Here is a 23314-nt window from a genome sequence, read left to right as displayed (position 1 = left end):
TGTTGTTAGTAAAGTAGCAGTAATTTTAGAGGATTTTTAAATACAAATTCCTGAAAATAAATTTTCCTGGTTTTTTTTTAATCTTTGCGTAACTTCACCCTTCACTAAAAATATCTTCGGTGTGGTTTTTTGCTCTTGTCAAAGTCAGCTGTTCAAACTTGTGGCGGCCATTTTGTGACTTAACAGGGAGATAAAGGAGGGTCTACGGTCCTGTAACTTTAGCAGAGCCTTGATCGACTGATTAGCGCTAACAGACGTTTATGAATCACGTTTTTTAGCATCGGGCCTTCAAGGAGCCTTCAAGGAGGCTCTAACTTTTTATGAATAAGGCTGTAAGTCGTATCGCACCAAGCTTACCTGGTTTGAGTAAACTTGTTCCAGTTGAATCAAGCGTAGTGTAGCGAACTAAGAGTTGGATGTCTATTGGATGTTGGTCTTACTAAGTCTGACTGAAGTAGCCAGCCAAAACAACTATATTATTGAGGTAATCTAAGAAATCATCATCATCATCCCAGCCTATATACGTCCCACTGCTGGGCACAGGCCTCCTCTCAGAACAAGAGGGCTTGGGCCATAGTTCCCACGCGGGCCCAGTGCGGATTGGGAACTTCACACGCACCATTGAATTGCTTCGCAGGTTTGTGCAGGTTTCCTCACGATGTTTTCTTTCACCGCAAAGCTCGTGGTAAATTTCAAATGTAATTCCGCACATGAATTTCGAAAAACTCAGAGGTGCGAGCCGGGGTTTGAACCCACGACCCTCTGTTTGAGAGGCGATAGGTCAAACCACTAGGCCACCACGGCTCTTTATCTAAGAAATACTCTATAACTATTTTCTTATCGCCGTTATCGTTATTATATAGTACATATATAGTACACATAACACACAATACCCAATTTTCAGCGAAATACTGTTGATATTATATGATTATAGGTAACGTACCTACTTACCACAAATCACTTGTTGACCGTGACAAGACGAAATAGACTACAGCGGCCAAAGTACATGCTCATATTTTAATTTTAACAAACATAACTTACGTAGTTACCTCAAATTAGTTATTCTGGTGTGTGGTGTATTTTTTTATCCATCTACGCTCATTAGCCTAATCCTGTTTTTCCAACTGCGTAACCAGATTAACCCAATGATCGTGTTTGATTACATTATCTCGAACGGAGCAGTTCCCACGCGCTATTGTGCGCCAAATAAAACAAACATACGCGGCGAGCTGTATATGGACTGCCCGGAATAAGCTTGCACGTACTATCCTTAGGTAAAACATGGCACAGACGCAGCGAACTTTGGGCTGATCTATTTGAAACAGCCATTAAGTATGTCGTTTTGTTTTGTTTCGTTAATGTGAACATTGCTTAACCGTAAAGATAGCAAGTTGCTTGAGTTGTCGCTGTACCAATTACGGACAATAGGTATTAATTAGTTGGATGGTAGGATTACATAACCATAATATTGTTTATTATTGTTGAATATATTCATTGAAACCAAATTAATTCATTGTTATATTCTTATTCAACTAATAGAACATTTGGAGTTTTTCCTCAAAGAATAGTCTCCAAGGAAAACATAGCTTAATATGAAAATTATTACTTAACTAGCCTTATCCCGCGGCTTCGCCCGCATTAGAATAGAATATAGAAGCTTAATACCGTCTTAACTCAACTGTTGTAAATTATGCCAGTGCAATTTTTTGAAATATACAACGACAAACGTTTACTTACACGATTCTTGAGTGTTGTCTTAGAGTTTGGCTTGAAAAAGGTTACGGTAAAAATTTGAAACGAAAACGTTCGCTCGCACAACGCCATCTATTGATTGCAAAAGAAGTTAACACGTCATCTTGAGAGCCGAGGTACGGTACGTCGCCGTTCTTGGACAGTGCCCTCTATTCTTGTTTTAGTTTAAAATATTATCCCACGGGAACGCATTACTGTGATATCAAGTATCTTATGTCCCAATGCAGATCTTTGTCTATCTGTACGCCAAGTTTCATGTAAATCGGTTCAGTTGCTATAGCGTGATTGAGTAACAAAACATCCTAATATCTTCACAAACTTTCGCATATAATATTAGTAAGATATTAGTGTATAAACATAAGTAGTTCTATTTAGTTTACGAGAACATACTTACATTTACTATTGCATAACGGCAGTTAAATATATTATAAAGATTGGCATTTAAAAACAAAACATATTTATTTCTGCAAACAGGTCACAGGGGCGTTTCCACAAAACTAACTTTCTTCAGATTACTGCAGACATCCTTTGAGTTGAATATTCATACATAATGTAGTCAGCTAATGTGTCTATAGGATGCATGCGGGTATCGGACAGGACGATTCACTCATAAAAGAAAAAACAAAATGTTAACCGCACGTTTACGTAGTAGGTATTAAAATGCAATTACTTAGCGACAATCATCTTTTTTTAATCTTATTTATTATGGAACTTTGATCAAACGATAATGAACATGTCAGTTCCCAAAGCCTTAACTATAAAACACCACAACCATCTTAAATTAACTAAAAGCTGAATACAATTTATTTCTATATCAAACATACACGATTAGGACTGGAGCTCAAATACTAACAAGTAAATGACCCTCCTTCGGGCAGTCGGGTAAAAAAAAACTATAACATCCCAAGCGCTAGTGATCCATATGACCGCAACTCCTCACGCACACGCCTCAGAAATCCGGAAAGCGCGGAAACGCGATTGCAAACTAAACACATTGCTAAAAATAAAAACAGTTTGTTTAAAAATTCTAGTTTCGTACAACACAACCGAGCGTACGGTTTACTTACAGAAAATCTGGTGGTTTTGTACACCTTTACTTTCAGAAGGCAGTAAACTTGGTCTCAATAAGTTTAACTATACTTTGTTATATAACTTTTGACATCCTTACTAATATTATAAATGCGAAAATGAGTTAATTGTTTGATTATTCTGCTTTCACACCTCAACTACTGATTCGATTAGAATTGAAATTGTGCATACATCATATTGGAAGACCAGAATAAATAATAATAATAATACCTTTTATCCAGAAAAAAATATTGTTCTCGAGGCTGCGCGATAAACGAATTGTGAATTCTTCACCGACGAAGTCGCGGGCAACAGCTACTCATACATAATTTTGCGTCGATAAACCTGAAGGAAAGAGAAAAATTTAAAGATTTGTTCCTTAAATTTCGAATGTAGTAGATCATCTTGTAATTTATCTAAGGCTAGGTCTACACTACGAATCACTAATAAGTAATGTTTGTTTATAAGTAATGTTCATTATATTGTACTATGCATTTCACACTCATCTCTGCATATTGTTGTAATGAAGTGTTTACTTATCTGCCTTAAGTAAGGTGAATAAGGGTTTAAAGCTACGTAATATTATCACACACTTAGCTAATCTTGGCATGCATTTTTTTTGTCACAAATACACGACTAAAATTAAATAATGTAAAATATTAAATAATTTAAGAGGGATTATGCCGATAATGCAGGAGATTACCCTATATTGGTAATATTTATCTGTTATGTCAAAATCCCTATCTATACTAATTAATTTATAAATATTTTTTTATGATTATTATGTTGAACTAATTACGGCCATACAAAAAATTCTATCAGAGTTGTTGGTTCTACTCCTGATATTTTTCAAATTTCAGACTTATAATAATGTAACTCACTGACTAACAGACTTGGTACTATAGACATATGTTAGGTGTAAAATATTGACACCGTACTTTCCTGAAAATATCAATGGTTCATTTATTATGTAGGAGTATGATTCCAGGCTAGACTTTGAAGGTAAGGTTGTGATTGTGAGTGCAAATCGATTTTTACGAGTCTAATATCGTGTTCTAAAGTTATAAATAACGTAGTTTGCGATATTAAAGGGAGTATAAACAGGGGGCAGTAGGGGGTTTTAGGTAAGCACTATTAATGAATGACAGTATAGATACACAAACTATAATATTATAACAAAAATATTGCATAATGAAGAATTCAAACTAATTAATAATAATAATATGCGACTATGCGTGTGTCAAAACTCTTGTGATATTTATGATTTGGAAAAAAAACAAAACAGTTTAATATTATTTATATTGAATTATTATATATATTATATTAATATTGAATTAATAAGAGCAAAATAATAAAATTATATTGTAACTTGTAAGTTATAGCCATCATCAATCCATAACTTAAGCGCTCGGCGGTTTTATGCGATAAACGCTGCGTTAAACGCAATGCGTTTGACGTACATCTAATCTAACCAATCACAATCCACGCAATCTAATTATTCCGCTGCGCTCACCGCGTAAGACAATGTTTGGTAATTAAATTATCTCATGCAAATTGATGTGCGTCAAACGCATTGCGTTTAACGCAGCGTTTATAGCATAAAACAACCGAGCGCTTAAGTGTGAGCATATAAAAAAAACAATAAATAAAAGCTATTCTATTAATATTGAATTGTGAGCGGTACTAGTTTTTATTCTAATAATAATTCAATAATGCCGTACAGATCTAATGAATAATGTTTGCCCATCGTATTTACTCGGATAAGTTTGTATTTATCTTGATTTCAAGTAAGCAAGTTGAGAAAGCATGATAAATACAAAATTTCCGACAAAATACAATGGCAAAAGATTATTCACTACCTCACTACATCCGTACAGTTGAGATTAAACCATACGTGGTAAAGGACTTCCTTTTGTAGTCACAATTGAACTAAAACTCAATTTGAAATGATTGAAATTCAACATAATACTAAGCGCAAACAGTATATGAGGGCGTAAAAGAAAGTAATAAACGTCAAAAGTAATATAGGAATAGATTATATTCACCGACAGCTGGGGGTCGTCCGAATTCCCCGTGCCATTAGGGATGCCAAATCGCAGGTACATATTAGGTATTTTATTAATCCTTACGCCCTGTCGTATGCTAATGCTCTGAGTTCTGAGTCCCTTTAAAAATCACCTGTCTACTGAACGAGAGGGAAGACTAGTAAGAGGGAAGAGTAAATTATGAATGATACTGGATCTGGCTGGATACTACAACTAAACTAGATATTATACATGGACTGATGTTAGTTTGATAACTGAAATTGCTATTATATGTGTAAACTTGAGTAGTGTTTATATGCCAGTATGTTATTTCTGAATCCTTACTTAATATTACATAAACAATAATAATTAGTAAATTCGTCTGCCCCACTGTTACCTCTTTACGCTAAAACCGCTGAACCAATTTGGATGTAATCTGCTATGGGGGTAGTTTGAGACCCTGGGGAGGACAAAGGATACTTCATATTCCGAAAAATTGTGTAGTTCTCGTGGAATAACGATAAACGTATTCTTGGCAGACGAAATCACGGGCAAAAGCTAGTAATTGATACTTCTACAAAGACTATTCAGTACTGAGCTATTGTAATTAATTTATATTTTCCTGGTTTTTTTGTGGCAACCCTCCGTACCTCTTTGCTCCATCTGTTATTATTACATTTGTGCCCGCGCTACGGGCATATATATATTCCTGGATGCAATCACTGTTGAAAGCAGCAGTAATATAATAGCATTTCCTCTTAAACTATTGCTTTTATTAGTTTGAAATTACCGTTACTAAAGTGCATCTCAGGTGGTTGATATTCGCTGGGTGCGAAGTACTAGGTGGGGGTAATGAAATCTATCGCAGCGCTCATAGTGGCCAAAAGTAGAAATACTGTAGGCACGGTCATCTGTCATACGGTTATCTATTGTTTGGCCGAAAGTTATATGCCATAATTTCATTTTCCCGAAGTTCATATGCCCGAAACTTCATTTGCCCGAATGTTTCGTTTACTAAAAAAAATATTTGATATATTCTTATTTTCCCGAAAATAAGATGCCATAATGATACGAATGCAATACGTATTTTTTCCATATTATTAAGTGCAATAAAATTATTTAATAGAATATTCAAACACCATATTAAATAGTGTTATTTTGATTATAATTGATTAAAATTGCTTTTTTCTATTACTAATCTATATATTATCTTTATTATCCGGGCTGCTATAAAAAAAATACCTAACATCTTCTTAACCTAACCTATCCGAGTCGCTTCTGCTCCGAACCGTCTTGCTCACTCGCTTCGCTCGCTCGCACAAATCAAAAGTCGCAATTCTAACCTAACCTAATCTATGTGAATACAATTTACCTACTTCAAAGGCTTGTTTGACGTATGGGATTTGTCAGTATTATAGTGTCGATACTCATCAACGAAAGGGGTTCAGGAATGTGGGGAGGCAGCCAGCAAGATGGAAGGACGATTTGGTGCGAGCGGCTGGGAAGGACTGGATGCGGAAAACTCACGACCGCACAGAATGGTCTAAAATGGAAGAGACCTTTACTCAGCATTGGGTAGATCAAGGTTGAAGAAGAAGAAGAAGACTCATCATTTACATGGATGGCAAATGATATTATGCCATGTAAAAAATGAAATTATTGAAATGAATATTATGGGAGACAAAGATTCTGTCATTTGATTAATATTATATTCATACTCAGCTTAAATATTCTTCACTTCAAGAGGCACAAAAAAAGAAAACCTAGCCTATTTGATGTAAGGGCCGACTTACTATGGAAACCCGACTATGGACTTAAGTGTCTAATTACGTAAGTGTAAGAATTCTTACAATATTATAAATGCGTTAGTAGGTAATTCTGCCTGTCTGTAAAGTCTTGACGCTTAAACAGTCGAACAAATTTATATGAAAATTGGCATGGACATAGTCTGAGACCCTGAAAGGGACAACGAATATTTTTATTAAGAAAAATATTGTAGTTCCCGCGGGACAGCTATATATGAACGAATTGCTTGCAGATGCAGACAAAGTCACGTACAACAGCTACATAATATGTTATATTATAAGTGTTGTAATTTTTCTATTATTCTATGGGAACTATATTTTCTGTCACCTAATTTTAGATGTGTCACTAATCGGCAATACCCTAATTATAATATCTGTACCTAAGAAATATATTAGTTATCATATTCATCAAAACTGTTTCTAAGTATGAGTCATCAGAATAATGTAAACCATTCTCTTTTATAATTTGATCATCAAAATTCAATCACCAAAATAATACCTGTGTCACCTAATAAATAGATCTGTACCTTAGTTAAATGCTTCTACTTATTCTACTACAGATCTAGTTAGGGACGACGACGAGCGAAGCGAGGAGGAGTGGTAGGTAGAACTGTGACCCTCATCGCGCGAGCGGAGCAAGCGAAGCGAGCGTGCCGCGGTAGCGGCCGCTGAAGTGCCAGAACGGACCATTTTTTGCTATACTTACGGCTCGAAACTTCGTTATTTTAAATTTATTCAAATTAACTTCCATCATCATCATCAGCATCATTATCACCATCAATGATCATCATTAATACGAAACGTAAGGCCAGAGAAAAGGACAACCGCATGACTGCCACTTAATTTGATAATTAATAAGTTAATAACATTTTTCAGTGATTAAAATTTTTTTTTAGGTAAACATTTATATATTGTTTGGTGATTCAGTTTTAATGACACTTTTACTACTTTGAAACCCAATATAATTATTTGATGATCGTTATTATTTCCAAGTAATTTTTAATTAATATTTAGGTAACCGTTTTAATATTATTGGTGTTTCAATTTAGGTGACAGATCTACTATTTTAAGAGCAAATATTATTTATTTGGTGACCAAAAATGCATTTATTAGGTGATCGATAAAATCGTACCCTTATCTTATCCACATACTTTCTTCATAGGAGCCCTCAAGTTCAATGACCTAACTAGAAGAAGGAATCTCTGTCTCGAACAGAGTACAGTCGAGTCTTATTTATAACAATATGTAATGTTCTCCGTTGTGTATTATATTATAACGGTTTAATTAGGTATAGACGTTTTTTTTTATCTACGGGGCAACCGGGAGTCAAACCCACACGCCTTGCTTCCGTAATAGAGATAAGCCTAGAGGCCACCAAGAGGTTGGTAAATGCTAAATATGTTGATGTATCAGCTTTTTGATTGGTTTGTTTTCTATAGACAGTTTTATTTAATTTCGGCCCTTCATTTATTGTTTACCGCTATAGTTTTCAAACACCATAAAAAGAAAACTAATCTTATCTTAGTTTAATAACAGCTCCATCCAAAGTTGTAACAAATATAATGTCATATTTTTACAACCGCTCGACAATATTACAGTTTTTACGACAACATCTCGCCATAATACGGCACAAAAGACTTGTATTAAATCGAGAATGTCGGCATGTTTTTGCGGCCGGCCCCCGGCTCTATCTTATTTAATGTTGACAGGAGATACGGCCTCACGCCTAGTCACGTTTCTAAATCCTGAAATTGTTCAAGGATTTCGCAATTTGTTTCAACTAGCTCCAACATCTAAGCGGCTTACAGTCTCGATTTTATCTCTGCGTTCTAAAGAGCAAAAATGGTTTTTGGTTTCTACATTTTTGTAGTCAGTTGATAAATTTGCGCAGACTTAAATTTGATGGTCTGAGGGAGGTAAGTATTTCAGTAAAACGTACCTACTTAACTGTCATTGATAGTAGGTACGTTTTTAATATAGGTATGTGTGTTTGAATTCTGTATGGTAGACCAAATTTGAATTTTGAATTTTAGACCTTTTTAGACCAAAGACTTACACCTGAATAGGTGTATTCAGTCAATCATCCAGAATTATTGAAAGAGCGGCACAGTTTCTTTATTCAAGAGACCGGGCCGCCCTCGTATTAAGAGTGAAGCTAAAAATAGGGTGTTGAAGAAAATTATGAAGAAAAAGCGTCGTGCCCAAGCAAGCAAAACTTACAGTGGAATGGCGTGATATGATTAAGATATGTAGATGTATCGGTCGATACCTGCAAAAGAGTTACTTTACCTGAAAAAATCCCTACGATATGAAGTGGCAACGGCCATTTGACGGAATTTTAAGCGTGGACATCGGTGGATGAATTATTTTTATAATAATAAAATATGTTTTTTATTATTATTTAATACTGTATTGGAAATAAAGATTAGGAAATAATAATGTACCTACTGTTTTTTTATTAGACTTAAACTAGTATTACAAATTTATATTTCAATTTTAAACAAAAGTTACTTTCAGTTTTACTAGTAGACGAACTCTTTTGCATTGGGGCTCGTACAAATGGCATTAAACCTTAGGGTGGTAAACCAATTTCTTGGTCGACTATACAAACACATAATCGCTACATTTTTTTATAATTCATCGCATACCTGACTGAGATCAAGGGTTTAAAAGTCAGTTTGCCTATAAAATTCTAAACGATCAAAAGATGTAAAAAAAAACTACCATTTTGCAAGTTAGTTCAGTAGTGATGCTCATTGCTCAAGTCACCGTAGTGCTTTGTCGGAAAGGTAAGTATTTGAAAAAAGCGGAACAAAACAGTTTAAATAACTATTCACTTGATATTTCATGATTATTTATGTGGTCAAAATAAAAACAGAATGAAAGACCTCCAATAATTGAATCCTCTTATTCTGAACGTTGAAAAACACCCTCGCTTCGAAGCCATCCCTTCGGTACTTACACGGTGGCCTCTTCACGATGGCTACGCTTTCGTTTGTTTTCTTTTAAGACTCATCAAATAGTACTTGTCAAGTCAAATAATGCTAATGATTTTATATGTAATTGACGGGCGAAATTCTTTAATTAAATTTCTATCACGCTTTTCACAAGCTCTCTTTGCGCATAATCAAATACATTTAAATTATACGTACTTAAAGCGTTTAATAATTCTTGTTTCGAAGCGGAAGTTAATTTTGAGTAAATTCATATAAGTAATTTTAGCTTCCACGGTATTCATCGATTTGTATACTTTGGATCGCTCAATGATGAAAGAGAGAAAAATTCCCGCACGTTATAGATCTATGGACAGTACTTTATCTTAGTCTGCCATTGAAATATTGAGCTGTTTCGTTTGAAGGCTATTCCAGTAAGTATGCAAATAACGTGGGGAAGTTTCGGTAGATAATATTGCTGAAAAAAATAACTAAGTAAATACTTATTGTATTTTCTCTGACCCACCTGAGAATATCATGGCCAAGTGATATGTCTGCTCGTTTGTACTGTGATCACGTCAGCACTCGCAATGGAAACCGAGTGAGCGTAACTAACTAGATAGCATAAAATTTACCTGCAGTGCTCCTAATTGTGCCCTAGTTTCCGCTCCATTCCCAATGCACGTGCTATGTCCGTTGCAGCTGCAGCGTCAGAACGTCTTGCAGCTCGTGACCTGTTGTCGACATCCGACAGACAGAGAGACACTTCTGCACTTGGGTTGTACTATTACAAGTATTCTGTGACTTGGGAGGGAATCGAGTTATCTCTGCTACTAAAACGAAGCAAAACAAGGAAATATCGTGATCGTAGTTTATTGATATGGAATTAACTTTCGCCAAAGTAACGGCAAATACGCGCCAATCTAATCAATCAACTTTTTAGGATAGGCTACATATTTTGCACATGACCTAATGTTAGAATTAGCAACAAGTCACAATTAATGCACCAACATTTATCGTGTATCTCTTTCGGCCAATTATAATATAAGAATATAAATAAATACTCATGTTCTTACATATAAATTCCCAGACAGTTTAAAAACGTCGACTTCTGTTGAATATTCATAAAACTTGGCAACAATAAAACAGGCTTGCTTTTTGCATTGTATGAAATATTGGTACTATGATGCCTAAGTGTGCAAACCGGCCGAGGCGGTGAAGTTGCCTTAATGAGTGAGGCGTCGTGATCTAGGTTGATAAAGTGCTTCGGCTAAGTGTTTTAGGATGATCACTAAACGTGTTAAGCTGGGTCTGGGCTACACGCAAGTTCAACGGTTAATAAGTAAGACCTAAAACTACGACATTTGTTTTACAATAATCATTATCTATCAAGTTATAACTTGTTTATTTCTGTATTGTTTACATTATTTGAACGTTAGGAATAAATGCTAACGATTACGTTGTAGCTGTAAAGTTAGCATGATAAACTATGTAAATACGTGGAAGATTAAAACAGTTCAGAAGATATAGGTATATTACTTTATAACTGTACCTACTTTGTTACCAGATACTTACATTGATTTTTCTGAAACAAGAAATAATATTATTTCAACGACCGGTACATGCACTTGGAAAAACTAACATATTTACTGCTTTTCTTGAACTCAAGCGACCGCAAATTGTTATTTACGAACATAAAGTATAGAAAACTAGACCTTTGTCTGATAGAATGAAAGAAAATAACTGCTAAGAAAGATAAATAACAAAGCGAGGGCTAAATTTGCATATAGGCAAAGGTCAGTCATCGTTTTTAGGGTTCCGGAGCCAAAATGGCAAAAACGGAACCCTTATAGTTTCGCTATGTCTGTCTGTCTGTCTGTCTGTCTCTGTCTGTCCGTCCGTCCGTCCGTCCGCGGCTTTGCTCAGGGACTATCAATGCTAGAAAGCTGTAATATTGCACGGATATATAATATATAAACTATGCCGACAAAATGGTACAATTTTATTTTTTTTTTAAGTTTTTTTAGGGTACCTCTTATCCAACCCTATAGTGTGGGGTATCGTTGGATAGGTGTCTTTTAAAAGCATTAGGGGTTTGCTGAGACGATTTTTAGATTCAGTGATTTGTTTGCGAAATATTCAACTTTAAAGAGCAAATTTTCAAGAAAATCGAGCTCCCCCCCCCAAATATAAACCGGTGGGTTGAAAAATTTGAAAAAAATCAGGATGGCAGTAAGTATATTAAACTTTCAAGGAATATACCTAAACTTGGAAGATTCCGTATAAAATACGAAATCCTTAGAAAAATATTACTTAATTTTTTCCTAATGGCTACGGAACCCTATTTTGGGCGTGTCCGACACGCTCTTGGCCGGTTTTTTTAGTGTTACACGACTAAGCAAATGCTCAGTTGGCGAGCGCAGACACGTGATCGCGGCAACGTGCTCGTTACCGCCGGCTCGAGGCCCTCGCACCTACTTCACTGCCTCAATAGACCTGCCTTACTTGCTGGCACAACACGTGCCCTTTGCCCCTTTGCTTTCGTACTCGTAAGCCTTTTCTAACGTAAATTATGTCTCCGCTTTGTGCCACAGTCATTAAAAGTAGGAAAAAATCTCGCACCTGCAAAGCGCTAGCTTTTAAAAGCTTTACAGAAAACACTAATAATCGCAGCAACCATTAAGATATTGAAAAGATTTCGCCTTGTCTGTTGCAGCTTGCAGCCGTAGAAACTTTTCCAGGTCTAGATTTTAAAAGATTGAAATTTGTCTCGTGATTTCCTCCATTACTTGGCCTATAAATAAATAATTTACTGTCAAAGTTGGCCTTTTCAAATAAATAAAATTTAAATTTAGGGTTAGGTAATAACTTGGAACTACACTTTCCATCATTTATATTTTAATGGGATATGTAATGTGCTTTTCGTATGCTCATAACGATACCGCAAAATTTCGTTAGGCGGTTAGGCTCGCGTGTCTATTTTTATTGCCTAAATCAATCAATTGCTGGAACGTTTTTATCTCTCTGCCATGAAAGTTTATCGAGAGCATCGAGCCATCCCCACTTATAACGATGACTTGCGAACCTCGACGAATTCAATCAAGGGATAACAACGAAAATCGAAGCCCATCGAGGTTAATATAAATGTTATTTCAGAAAGTTAATATCACGTTATTGTAGGCTTCCTCCATCTAAGAATCAATATTGACATAAACTAGAGCTAGGGGGTGGTCCATCACTTCTTGCGGTATTGATATCGGCTATTGGAGTAGGTAATTACGCGCCGGTTACGGAGCCCCGGTGATGGAGAGGCTTTGTTTCGGCACGAGAGGAAGCGTTGTTTATTGTAAACACCCCAAGAGGGCTCGAGGCACCTCCTGTAAAGCCTCATACCTGTTCCGTCCCCCCCGACTGTGATGGATGGAGACACTCTTCGAAGAATAATATCTAGGAAGGACCCACGCCGAGGTCATTGCCATATTGAGATGGATAATAATGGATGTTCATGATAGATGGTATTAAGTGTTTTAATATTGGCTATCAAATTTTCATTACGCTTTATTGTTTACGTGAGAACTACAATAAAAGAAAATTGCTTCTTGTGCTAATACATTAGTCACGGTTGAGCGAAACGTTGAGTGTTATTTATATTACAGAAAAACATTGTTAACGTAGCAACGCCTGGACCAAAGTCATTCTTTCCCATTCAATATTAAATTAATGTTACCTATTCATTTATAAACGGATTGATTGATTAAACACAATCAACATTAAGATTATAAAAACTTATTTGCTAATGGAAAATGCGTGTGAAAACAAGCCGGAAACTATTTGCGGGTGGAGCTGTCATAACTTAGCACTCGAGTAATCGGGTCGGCCTCGCCGGGTCCTCGGTTTCAGATAAATAAGTCGTACTCGTAGATCCATCTTCATTTCGTATTAAAACTTTAATATTTAGAGAGTTTACACTTTTACAGAGTAAACATATCGAAACTTCCGAGCAAATGATTTGAATTTATTATGTCATTATTATTTACCGTCGAAGAAAGTTTTCCGTTTGCCAGTGGACGTATTTTAACAAAAAGGATCCAAAGCACTGTCAGTCATGTGATTCTTTAACTTAGCTTTTGTTGCTACTGAAACGAACCAAAATCAAAATTGAATTGTTAATTGTTGGATCCTTTTTGCTAACTACACGTCCAAGTAGGTAAGAAGTGACTATAAATAACATCATGCTCTTCGTTAGGTTAGGTTATTACTTATTATGCTCCAACTTCGTACAATTTGATATTCAGAAAGCTCTCTTCCCTTTGAGTTTCACCAGATGATAGATGAATCAACTTCAACAAGAAAGTTTTGCTCGAAAATGGTTGGTCGAGTAAATGAGAAACGTTCCAACTTCTCAAGTAATCAAGGCGTTATTATGATGCTATCTTTTCAATTAGAAGAAAATCAGCTTAAGAAACTTTTTAGCCATTAAAGTTTGAGCTACCTTTTCAGAAATTAAAATGAGTACTTACTTACTTCACTTCTAGAAGTAAATGTATATTTTTACTTATACTCAATTATACTAGCGGTTCTCGAAGAATTCACTTATCGCTATCCCGCGAGAACTATGCAATTTTCCGGTATAAAATGTATCCATCTGTTTGCTAAATTTCATCCAATGCGTTGAGCTGTTATTGCATAATTAAGTAACAAAAACACAAACATAATATCTTTGTCAATGTTTTGTCCAAAACAAGAACAAGGTAATTGAAGTTGTTGTCAGTACAGGAAGACAATTCATCTCGAAGCTTTGAAGTCAAGATGGATGTTTGAAATGAATTTCCTAGCTCCCTGTTATCAAAGCAAACAGGTATACCTACGCGCTGTTTTTGTTTACGCTCTGTTCTATAAAATGTATGCGTTTTTTTCCCGTACCTAGTAATAAATGACTGACTAATTTCCGCATATTCTCAATTTCACACAGAAATTTTACTAGCCATTATCACCCTCACGATAAATTACATATAGGTTTGAATAAAAGTGGCAAGGTATGAAAAATGGCTTATACAAAATGTTAAAGCTTTTTAACCCCAGTGAACGGTGGTTTACAATGGTTTCACTGACGCATTATCATACTAAGCCTCCTCCTTTTACAGACAAACTTCTTTAACCAATGATACCATGATAACTAAAATACTCACAGCAAAGTATTAAAATTAATAAAATCGTCTGTCCATTGGAGTTCGCTCTCTGATTTTTAAAAAGTTTCGTGTTTGAGAGTTCATGCGACGATATTAAATATGCAGGAGAAAAGTCAAGCTGACCTGTTTGCCTAATTTGCTTTTCAGTTATTTCAGTGAGGAAGCTACACGGAAAAGCAATTTTGAACGTTGGTAAATTAAATGTTCTTTGGCTTTACATTTCTAACAACATTATTTTATCAGTATGTATTATTAACGCCAGTCACCAGAGAATTCTGACCCAACCACCAACTAAAGCAATCTAGGGCACGTGTCGTTTACCTACAAGTTCTAGAATTACGTTAGGTCACCTGCGGTTGTGACTGGGCACTGTTACTATTACTTACCTAATAATATTTATTCCACAGACTCGGATAAAAGAATCATATTTTCTTTTATCCAAGTCTGTGGAATAAAAGTCAGTGTTCCGATTTTTGGGAACACTTCCCTCTTGTCTTTGGTAGTAGTGTATAATTTACTTCACATCTTATTATAATAGAAAACGGAGCATGTTCACAAAATTATAAACTTTGATGACGGATTCACATCACACAACATATCAGCATAAAATGGTTACCTACCCGAGCACGTGAATATGGAATGCAACCTCCGCCGCGCCGCTCCCTTAACGCAATCAGTGAAGCTCGGCGTACCCGGCATCCGATTGGGATACGAGATTATTATCGCGAACATTCCTGACATAGGTGTCAGATCTTTATGTTTGTCGTTTGCCGATTCGTTTTGTAGACGACTTTGTTATACAGGCTTGAGAATAAGCTCGAAGAAAGGGTTTACATAATCATTGTTATTTAAATTCCTTGAATACCTCGCGTAATTTTTTTCTTGGTTACTATCATTTGAAGAAACCTATAGAGTCTTAAGATACCTAATGTTTTTGATCTGTGCTTGATAGGATATTTAAAACCTGCTCTCTCAATTCCGGGTCAGTTTTCTTTGTTATGATGTGTTAAGGCTGCTTTTCCACCAAAGATGTGCGAGGATACGTTGCGAGGAATGTGTTTCTCATGAAGCGTTTCTATTGGTTCACGAGAAACACAATATTCCTCGCCACGCATCCTCCTTTGCACATCTCTGGTGGAAACGAAACCTAACTAGCGCACGAGTGAAGGTTTCTTGAAAATGCGTTAAATGAAATGAAAAAATAACATGGTTTTTTTTCTATTGTTTCAGGGCGGCGGGCAGCGCAGCATTAGTTTGTAGCGGTGGCGCGCACCCTGGAGCCACGCGAGGGTCCACGTAAGTTACCTACTATCCAACAAATAGGTGTCATCTATATTTAAGCTGCGTTTCCACCAATAATGAGCGAGGATGTGTTCCGAGGAATGTGTTTTTCATCAACCAATAGAAAACGCTTCATTAACACATCCTCATTCTGCTCAGCTGTTTCCACCAGAGATGTGCTGTGCGAGGATGGGTAAATGAAGCGTTTCTATCCTCGCTCATTATTGGTGGAAGCGCTGCTTTAGGACGCTGTGTTGTGTTGCCCTACAACGTTTGAGTAATTTTTAAGTACATGTAGGTAATTATGATTTGATCATTAGGGGCTGTTTCACCATCTATTGATTAGTCTTAACTGATGGTTAAATGTGATGCCGTCTCTATTTGTTTTGTTCGAATAGACGGAGACGGCATCACATTATAACCGTCAGTTAAGACTAATCAATGGATGGTGAAATTGGTGAAGCAGCCCCTTAGTGTCGATTATTATTCTCAGAATCTAAAGTCGGAACTTTGTTGATGACTAGTGTTGCGGAGGGCGCGGTGGCAGAATGGACGACGCCGGCAGCAACAAACAGCGGCAGGCTACGAGGGTCTTCAAAAAAAGCTCTCCAAATGGCAAGGTAACCAACCTTTTAGTATCCCTTTAAAAGTATCCTTGTCCCTCTCCGATAATAATCTTTCGTTGAAACCAAAACAGCATGATAGTATTTAGTTAAATGGATGATTCTGTTTCCTTTTCAGATAACAGTATACTTAGGAAAGAGAGACTTCGTAGACCACATCTCACATGTAGACCCGATTGGTATGTTTCCATATAATACAGCAGGAGCCCGCGAGAACCAACCCTTCGTTATGTTTTAAAAGCTGAAAAATTATTTGTGTATCAAATTCGATAAATATAGTTGTTTTAATTATAATTGTAGTTGTTGTTAATTTATAATAATTAATTATTACTTGTCAAATGTATATCAATAAATATTAAATAAAAAGATCACTACAAGAACCTAACTAAAAATTGAAAAATCGCAACATTCTTATTTCAAAGTTCATTATTTCAAAAGTGATTTTGATTTTAATGAAACTTAGCTAAGAACTATCTCCACAAACTGGACTTTTGTATTAAACGAATGCAGTTGAAATTATGCGACCGAAAATACGCGAAACAACTCAACAAATCACGCTCGTCTGGCTTCACCCTTAACTGTGATGGGAACATACACAGATAAACTTTCAGCTTTTACAACTCAACGAAGGTCTGGCTCTCGCGGGTTCTTGGGCCATAATACCTGTATATAACTTACCCTTTTCTTTTATGAGTTCATCCGATAATAAGAATTACTTATATATTGACAACGAGCTGGACTTTGCTAATAAACTCACTCATTTCAGGTCCCAATTTCTAGAATGTTCAAACTATCCAATAGAACCTTCTGCTTCTTACTCTGCCAAGTTCATATGAAATCTTCCGACCACATTTATATTTATTGTATTAAATAATTAATCTATTTAGAAAATCATACTCATAATTAAATTACATTTTCAGACGGCGTGGTACTTATCGATCCGGAGTATGTTAAGGACAGGAAGGTGTTCGGGCATGTACTGGCAGCTTTCAGGTATGGCCGCGAGGACCTCGATGTCCTCGGGCTCACCTTCAGGAAGGACTTGTATCTTGCCGCGGAACAGGTAATTGGGAAACGTGAGCTACTCCAATATTCAATGACTTATTAAAAAAAACAATTATAAGATTCTATGCTTATAAAGCTGTTTAATTTTGCTCATGGTCCGGTGTGGGATTCACGCAAAAATGTATATGTATTCCATTAAACGATCTTGATTTGTTTTGTATGTCCAACAAAAAAATGTGGCAATTTCAGCTATCCTTAGAGTATTTTTTTTCATGCGTAGACGTTTTTTTTTTTCAGATTTACCCGGTGACAGGCGCCCTGAAACGGCCGTTGACGAGGCTTCAGGAGCGCTTGGTCCGTAAGCTGGGTCCTGCTGCGCACCCGTTCTACTTCGAGCTACCGCCGCACTGCCCTGCCTCTGTCACGTTACAGGTCAGGCCCTACGAAGTGCAAAATTTGAACTTCGTATCTTGCCGTCCCTCTGACGATTATATTATTTGATACGAAAGTGAGAGGGACGGTACGATAAGAACTTCGATTTTCGAATTTCGTAGTAACCTCCCAGGCTTCAGCTTTGTTAGTGTAATAAATAAGAGAAGCACTTAAAAATCCGCGCTGTGATTTCTGTTGCTTTTGTACTTAAATGTTGAAATCAATACATTGTTTATTAATTTTATCTTCAGCCGGCGCCCGGCGACACCGGCAAGCCATGCGGCGTCGATTACGAGCTTAAAGCCTTCGTTGCTGACTCTCAGGATGATAAGCCGCATAAAAGGTGAGATTTTGTCGAGCAACCGAAGTACAACTAAATATTGTGTTGTAATGTTTCTGTTTTAATTTCTAGAGTTGTATTATTTGTCAAAAGGCGGAATGTACTTTGTGGATTAAAATAAATTCACCTTGATATAGGAAGTCGAGCTTATGGGAAATGCTCTTAGCTCGTGCATAAACAATGTCCCTTGTAAAATCGCTTTTTTCTGCATGATTGATCAACATAGGCTGTTCGGGAAGAGGAGTAAATATGGGCTTATTTTAATACTAAAAAGAATAGAGCTTGCGTAGGTTAAATTACGCTCTGAGACAATATTTGTATGCAAACGTTTGCCCGAACGAAGGCGCGCCCTTCTTTACGGCGCTCAGATCTTCGACCTCTGTTGTTGTAACCTTGGGAATACGTTACAATTTATCCTAAACGTACGGCGGTGCTGCTGAAATATGACGGTCCCTTTGTTGTAAATTATAGCAAGGCGTGAAACCGGTTTAGAATTTCGGCTCCTTTAATCTGAAGGTGGGGGGGGGGGGGGTATTTAAATGTAAAGGATAAGATAGATGTAGTGATAGTGATAGATGCAGGGTCATGACTGATTTACGCTGTTGCATGAAGCCACCCTTAAGTCAATATCATTAGCCAAGTGGAATACTCTGGTAAGACTACTTATCCCGGGTTATTTCTATGCTACAAGTGGCTTTAAGTCGAGGTTATCGCAGAAAAGCTTGGTTGGGTTTTAATAATACCTACCCCTCATCATTGGGAAGATGGTGTATTTGGGTTTTATTTATATTGCAGGAATTCAGTACGACTAGCTATTAGGAAGATAATGTACGCACCGAGCAAGCAAGGCGAGCAGCCGTCGGTTGAAGTATCCAAAGAGTTCATGATGAGCCCAAACAAGCTTTACTTAGAAGCGTCACTCGATAAGGTAACACAGACTTTTGATTTGTGCATCTCACTCTTGCATTAATCATGAGTATTATAATAAGACAGGTGTCGTAATATTTTTCCAGGAGTTATACCATCACGGCGAAAATATAGCAGTAAACGTGCACATAGCAAACAATTCTAACCGGTCCGTGAAACGCATCAAAGTGTCGGTGCGTCAGTTTGCGGACATTTGCCTCTTCTCCACCGCTCAGTACAAGTGCACCGTTGCGGAAGCGGAGAGCGAGTGAGTGCACTCGAATGTTCTAGAATATTTTAAAACGTATGGGGCTTTTATGCTCACTATACACTCTTGGCACGTATATCTCTAACAAACAAAAGACAGCTAAGAAAGATCGCTTCGTCTGAATTGATAGCGCTAACAAGACGTGAATATTGGGCGTAAGACTGATAATCATAATTTACCAAATAGAACTCGCTATCTGTTAAAAAATAATATTCAAAATTGACTGAAATATGTCACGCGCCTTATTGCTTAAGGCTTTCCAACCCCGTTGGCTACAGCAGCGTTGCTTAGAGACTTAAATTTGATCTAAACTTTGTTTGGATCGCTAAAATACAAATAACATAATGTTTAATGGAACACCTTGTATTTCTGATTCAGGCAACCAAAACCGAGGGTGAAGAAAAAGTTTAAATTCCCGTTTTATGGGATGTCAGATAAGAACTTAAAAATTGAGTCCCTGTAAGTTTGAGTTTGCGTTTTACATTGCATGTGCAACAGAAGGTTTTATTTTGAAACTGTAAATACATTATTGAAATCACTATTTTGATATTTTATAGTTTATTCACTAACATTTAAACTAGTGATCCAGTTTGAGAGCTTGTATATCCTCTGATTTTGTTAACGTAAAATTACACTGTCCAAGAATGTTTAATTTTAAATCCCAAAGTAAAGGGGCTTTTAGAGGTAGCACAAATATGTATTTCCCCCTGGTTTGGTGTGAGATATCTTCCTTTATAGACTAATAGTTATTCTTATTTCATTGATTGTCTTTTCTTAGACTGCAGATACCACAAAAGAACATTTATGGAGATTAACTACTTATATTCATTTTTATAGCAGGAAAAGTTAATAGAAAGCAAAGCGTACCTAATACAGACGTAAAAGCTGCTACGTTTGCATCATACCACACGGCCGAACGAACTTGATAGTTGTCATTGTACCAACTACAAAGTAGCAGGTTGTTTTTAAATGCCTTTAGTCCATCAAACGTATCTACAATTCTACATATAATTCTCTAGTTAGTTACAGAGTAATAAAATATTTACATTTGTATGTATTATTTATTATTATTATTAGAATTAGCTTAGCTATTTAAAGAGGAAACGCTGCCAGCATCTTCAAGACCTTTGCCTAAGGGGTTCTTTAAGTATTTTTTTTTAGTGTTAGGTTTTACTTTTATTTTATGTAAGTTTTTTTTAAGTCGATGATAGTTTTTATTTTTACTTCTTGTCATTTCTTATTTTCTTAAAATTAAAAATAAATAAATAAAAAGTTTTTCAAGATTTAACAGGTATTATTTTATAAGTAGATATTTTAATTCAAACCGACAATAATTTAAGACCTACATTGGTTTTGTTTGTTTACCACCCAAACCCTTATTACAGCTAGGCGGTCTTGTGAAGCTTGTCGGTTTTAGTAAATAAATCTAGAAATTTTTTAAACTCGTTTACCCTACTTGTGCTGGCGAGACCAGAAGAATTTGTGTGATCAATTTGGTTAGTTCGACATGGACCGATGCTTTCTATCGACAGACAAAAAGTGTGATAAGGATAAGATAGGTAATAAAGATTCCAGGTGTAGGTTTCAGTAGACACAGGTCGACTTTATCTCCACTTGGCCAAGTGTTACAAAAATTAAATGACTTCTAATTATAAGCTATCTTTTCCAGGGAAGGCTGTCCTGTTGGTCCAGGTTTCACGCTCAGTAAGGTGTTCACGCTGACGCCTCTGTTGGCCAACAACAAAGACAAGTGGGGTTTGGCTCTGGATGGACAGCTCAAGCATGAAGACACCAATCTTGCTTCTAGCACACTGTTAGTGTAATATCAATCTGTTGACGCTGCCCCTCTCTCACTTATAGTTGCAGCTACAAATTTTTGTGTGTTTTTTAGAATCGCGGATCCGGCTCAGCGGGAGAATCTGGGCATCATAGTACAGTACAAGGTCAAGGTCAAATTATGCCTGGGACCTCTAGGAGGGTAAGTTTTCTTTTCTTAGTAATTAAGCTACTATTGTATAATTAAACTAAGCCTAAAATCCCACCGTAAAACTCTGAACTCTGTTTTTTGATCGACCGACATATTATGTCTAAAAACATGTATATATATCATGGGTTTATTTATACAAATGCCTGGTAGCGAAATCGTGCCTACGGCAGGGTCTTACCATGTAACTTGATTTGAATCCGGTCTTTTTCTAAAAGATAAAAATATTGCCGGGATTTGTATGTTTAAACAAGACTTCTCAATACAATACTTCTACAAGTCACGTCGTACAGCATTTATGCTTGTGTCTAGCGCCACTGGATTGATTAAGCTACGAGCATAATAGTTGCACTTAAAAGCCCTTTACCTCGATAGGGGGGTTAATAAAAATATTACGCACTTGTGAGGCATACGCGGTGGCTCACGGGTTCAGGTACAATGCCTCTAAAAGTGAACTGTTGCAATTTAAAGCTGGTAATAAAACCTACCGAAAGGAGCCGGTCACACTTTGTGGTACCACTTTAAAGAGAGTTGATAAGTATAAGTACCTGGGCCACTGGGTGACCGAATCGCTGTCGGACGTCGAGGACATCGAGCGCGAACGCGGCGCGCTGTGCGTTCGCTGTAACATGTTGGCCAGCAGATTCGCACGCTGTAGTAAGGATGTCAAATTAACTTTATTTAAGGCTTTTTGCGTAACATTCTACACGTGTGGTCTCTGGATTAACTTTACTCAGCGGGCTTACAGCGCGTTGCGCGCCCAATATAATGACGCGTTTAGGATGTTATTCGGGCTGCCACGGTAATGCAGTGAGTAGGCAATGTTCGCGGAGGCGCACACGGCCTGCTTTTTTACCGTCATGAAGAAACGATGTGCGTCTCTCCTCAACCGCAGTCTGGGCAGCACGAATAGCATCCTGAGCATGCTAGCCCACCGCTGGCACTCACCGCTGCTGCAACGATATGTAATGCAACTACACGCGCCTGTAATGCCTATGCCCAGGCATCTTTAATTATAAATACTAATCATAGCGATAAGATTATAATTTGTAACTACTAACACTATGGTTTCGAAGTCCGAAATAAATTATTTGTATTTACCTGATGGTTTCCTGACTGGTGTTTTTGTTGCAGCGATTTATCCGCCGAGCTGCCGTTCATCCTGATGCACCCGAAGCCGGAGGAAGAGCCGCCGCGGCTACTGGCCGAGCCCTCGCCGAACATCGACCACGATCTTATACAGCTCGATCCGCAGCCGTGAGTACCTAAACATTTTATTATTGTTTAATCAACAAAATGCCGATTTGTTCGCTGAAGTGGCAGATGAGCAGGCACTCGTTTTAAGCGTGGGCTCACAGCATAGAGAAGAGAAGGGAAAAAAAATTAAGCCTAACCACAGAGTCGACAATCGAGACAGTGCTGTCCTTTTGTGTTGGGGTTATCAAAAGTGGCTCCGGTGCCAGAAGAATCGGTCTCCATTAAGGTGTATCCCCGTTAGTTATGTTATCGGTTTCATTCATGGAACTACTGTGAATGTTTTGTTCTAGGCCTCCCCTCTAGTCTAGACCTTTATTACCCCAGTCTGGCGCAATGCGCTGCTTTATATAGTCATCAAAATCATCCCGCGACTTTCGTCTTGCTCTCTTTTTCTCATCTTCGCCGGCCGCTCACAGGTATTCACCAAGTTTGTGTGAGCCCACCTAA

The 23314-nt window shown here is 37.1% G+C and overlaps 1 protein-coding gene across 3 annotated transcripts in view; it reads left to right on the top strand.

Annotated features, from left to right (window-relative positions):
• The window catches only part of krz (beta-arrestin protein kurtz), a 58147-nt gene that overhangs the window by 31796 nt on the left and 3037 nt on the right, over positions 1-23314 (top strand). The window contains exons 3-14 of one of the 3 annotated variants that reach the window (XM_074102395.1): positions 16002-16067; positions 16577-16672; positions 16794-16854; positions 17596-17738; positions 17978-18112; positions 18364-18455; positions 19248-19380; positions 19466-19626; positions 20005-20085; positions 21296-21439; positions 21518-21604; positions 22745-22867. In XM_074102395.1, coding sequence (XP_073958496.1) covers positions 16601-16672; positions 16794-16854; positions 17596-17738; positions 17978-18112; positions 18364-18455; positions 19248-19380; positions 19466-19626; positions 20005-20085; positions 21296-21439; positions 21518-21604; positions 22745-22867 — 1232 coding nt within the window. In that variant the 5' untranslated portion in view covers positions 16002-16067; positions 16577-16600. Of the gene's footprint in view, positions 1-16001; positions 16068-16545; positions 16673-16793; positions 16855-17595; positions 17739-17977; positions 18113-18363; positions 18456-19247; positions 19381-19465; positions 19627-20004; positions 20086-21295; positions 21440-21517; positions 21605-22744; positions 22868-23314 lie in introns of all 3 variants that reach the window. The other 2 variants (XM_074102396.1, XM_074102397.1) reach the window with 2 other exon arrangements.

This window comes from Choristoneura fumiferana, chromosome 18 (genome assembly GCF_025370935.1).
Source record: "Choristoneura fumiferana chromosome 18, NRCan_CFum_1, whole genome shotgun sequence".
NCBI classification, from domain to species: domain Eukaryota; kingdom Metazoa; phylum Arthropoda; class Insecta; order Lepidoptera; family Tortricidae; genus Choristoneura; species Choristoneura fumiferana.
Note: the sequence above shows the minus strand (reverse complement) of the source record. Positions and strands in the feature narration are given on the sequence as shown.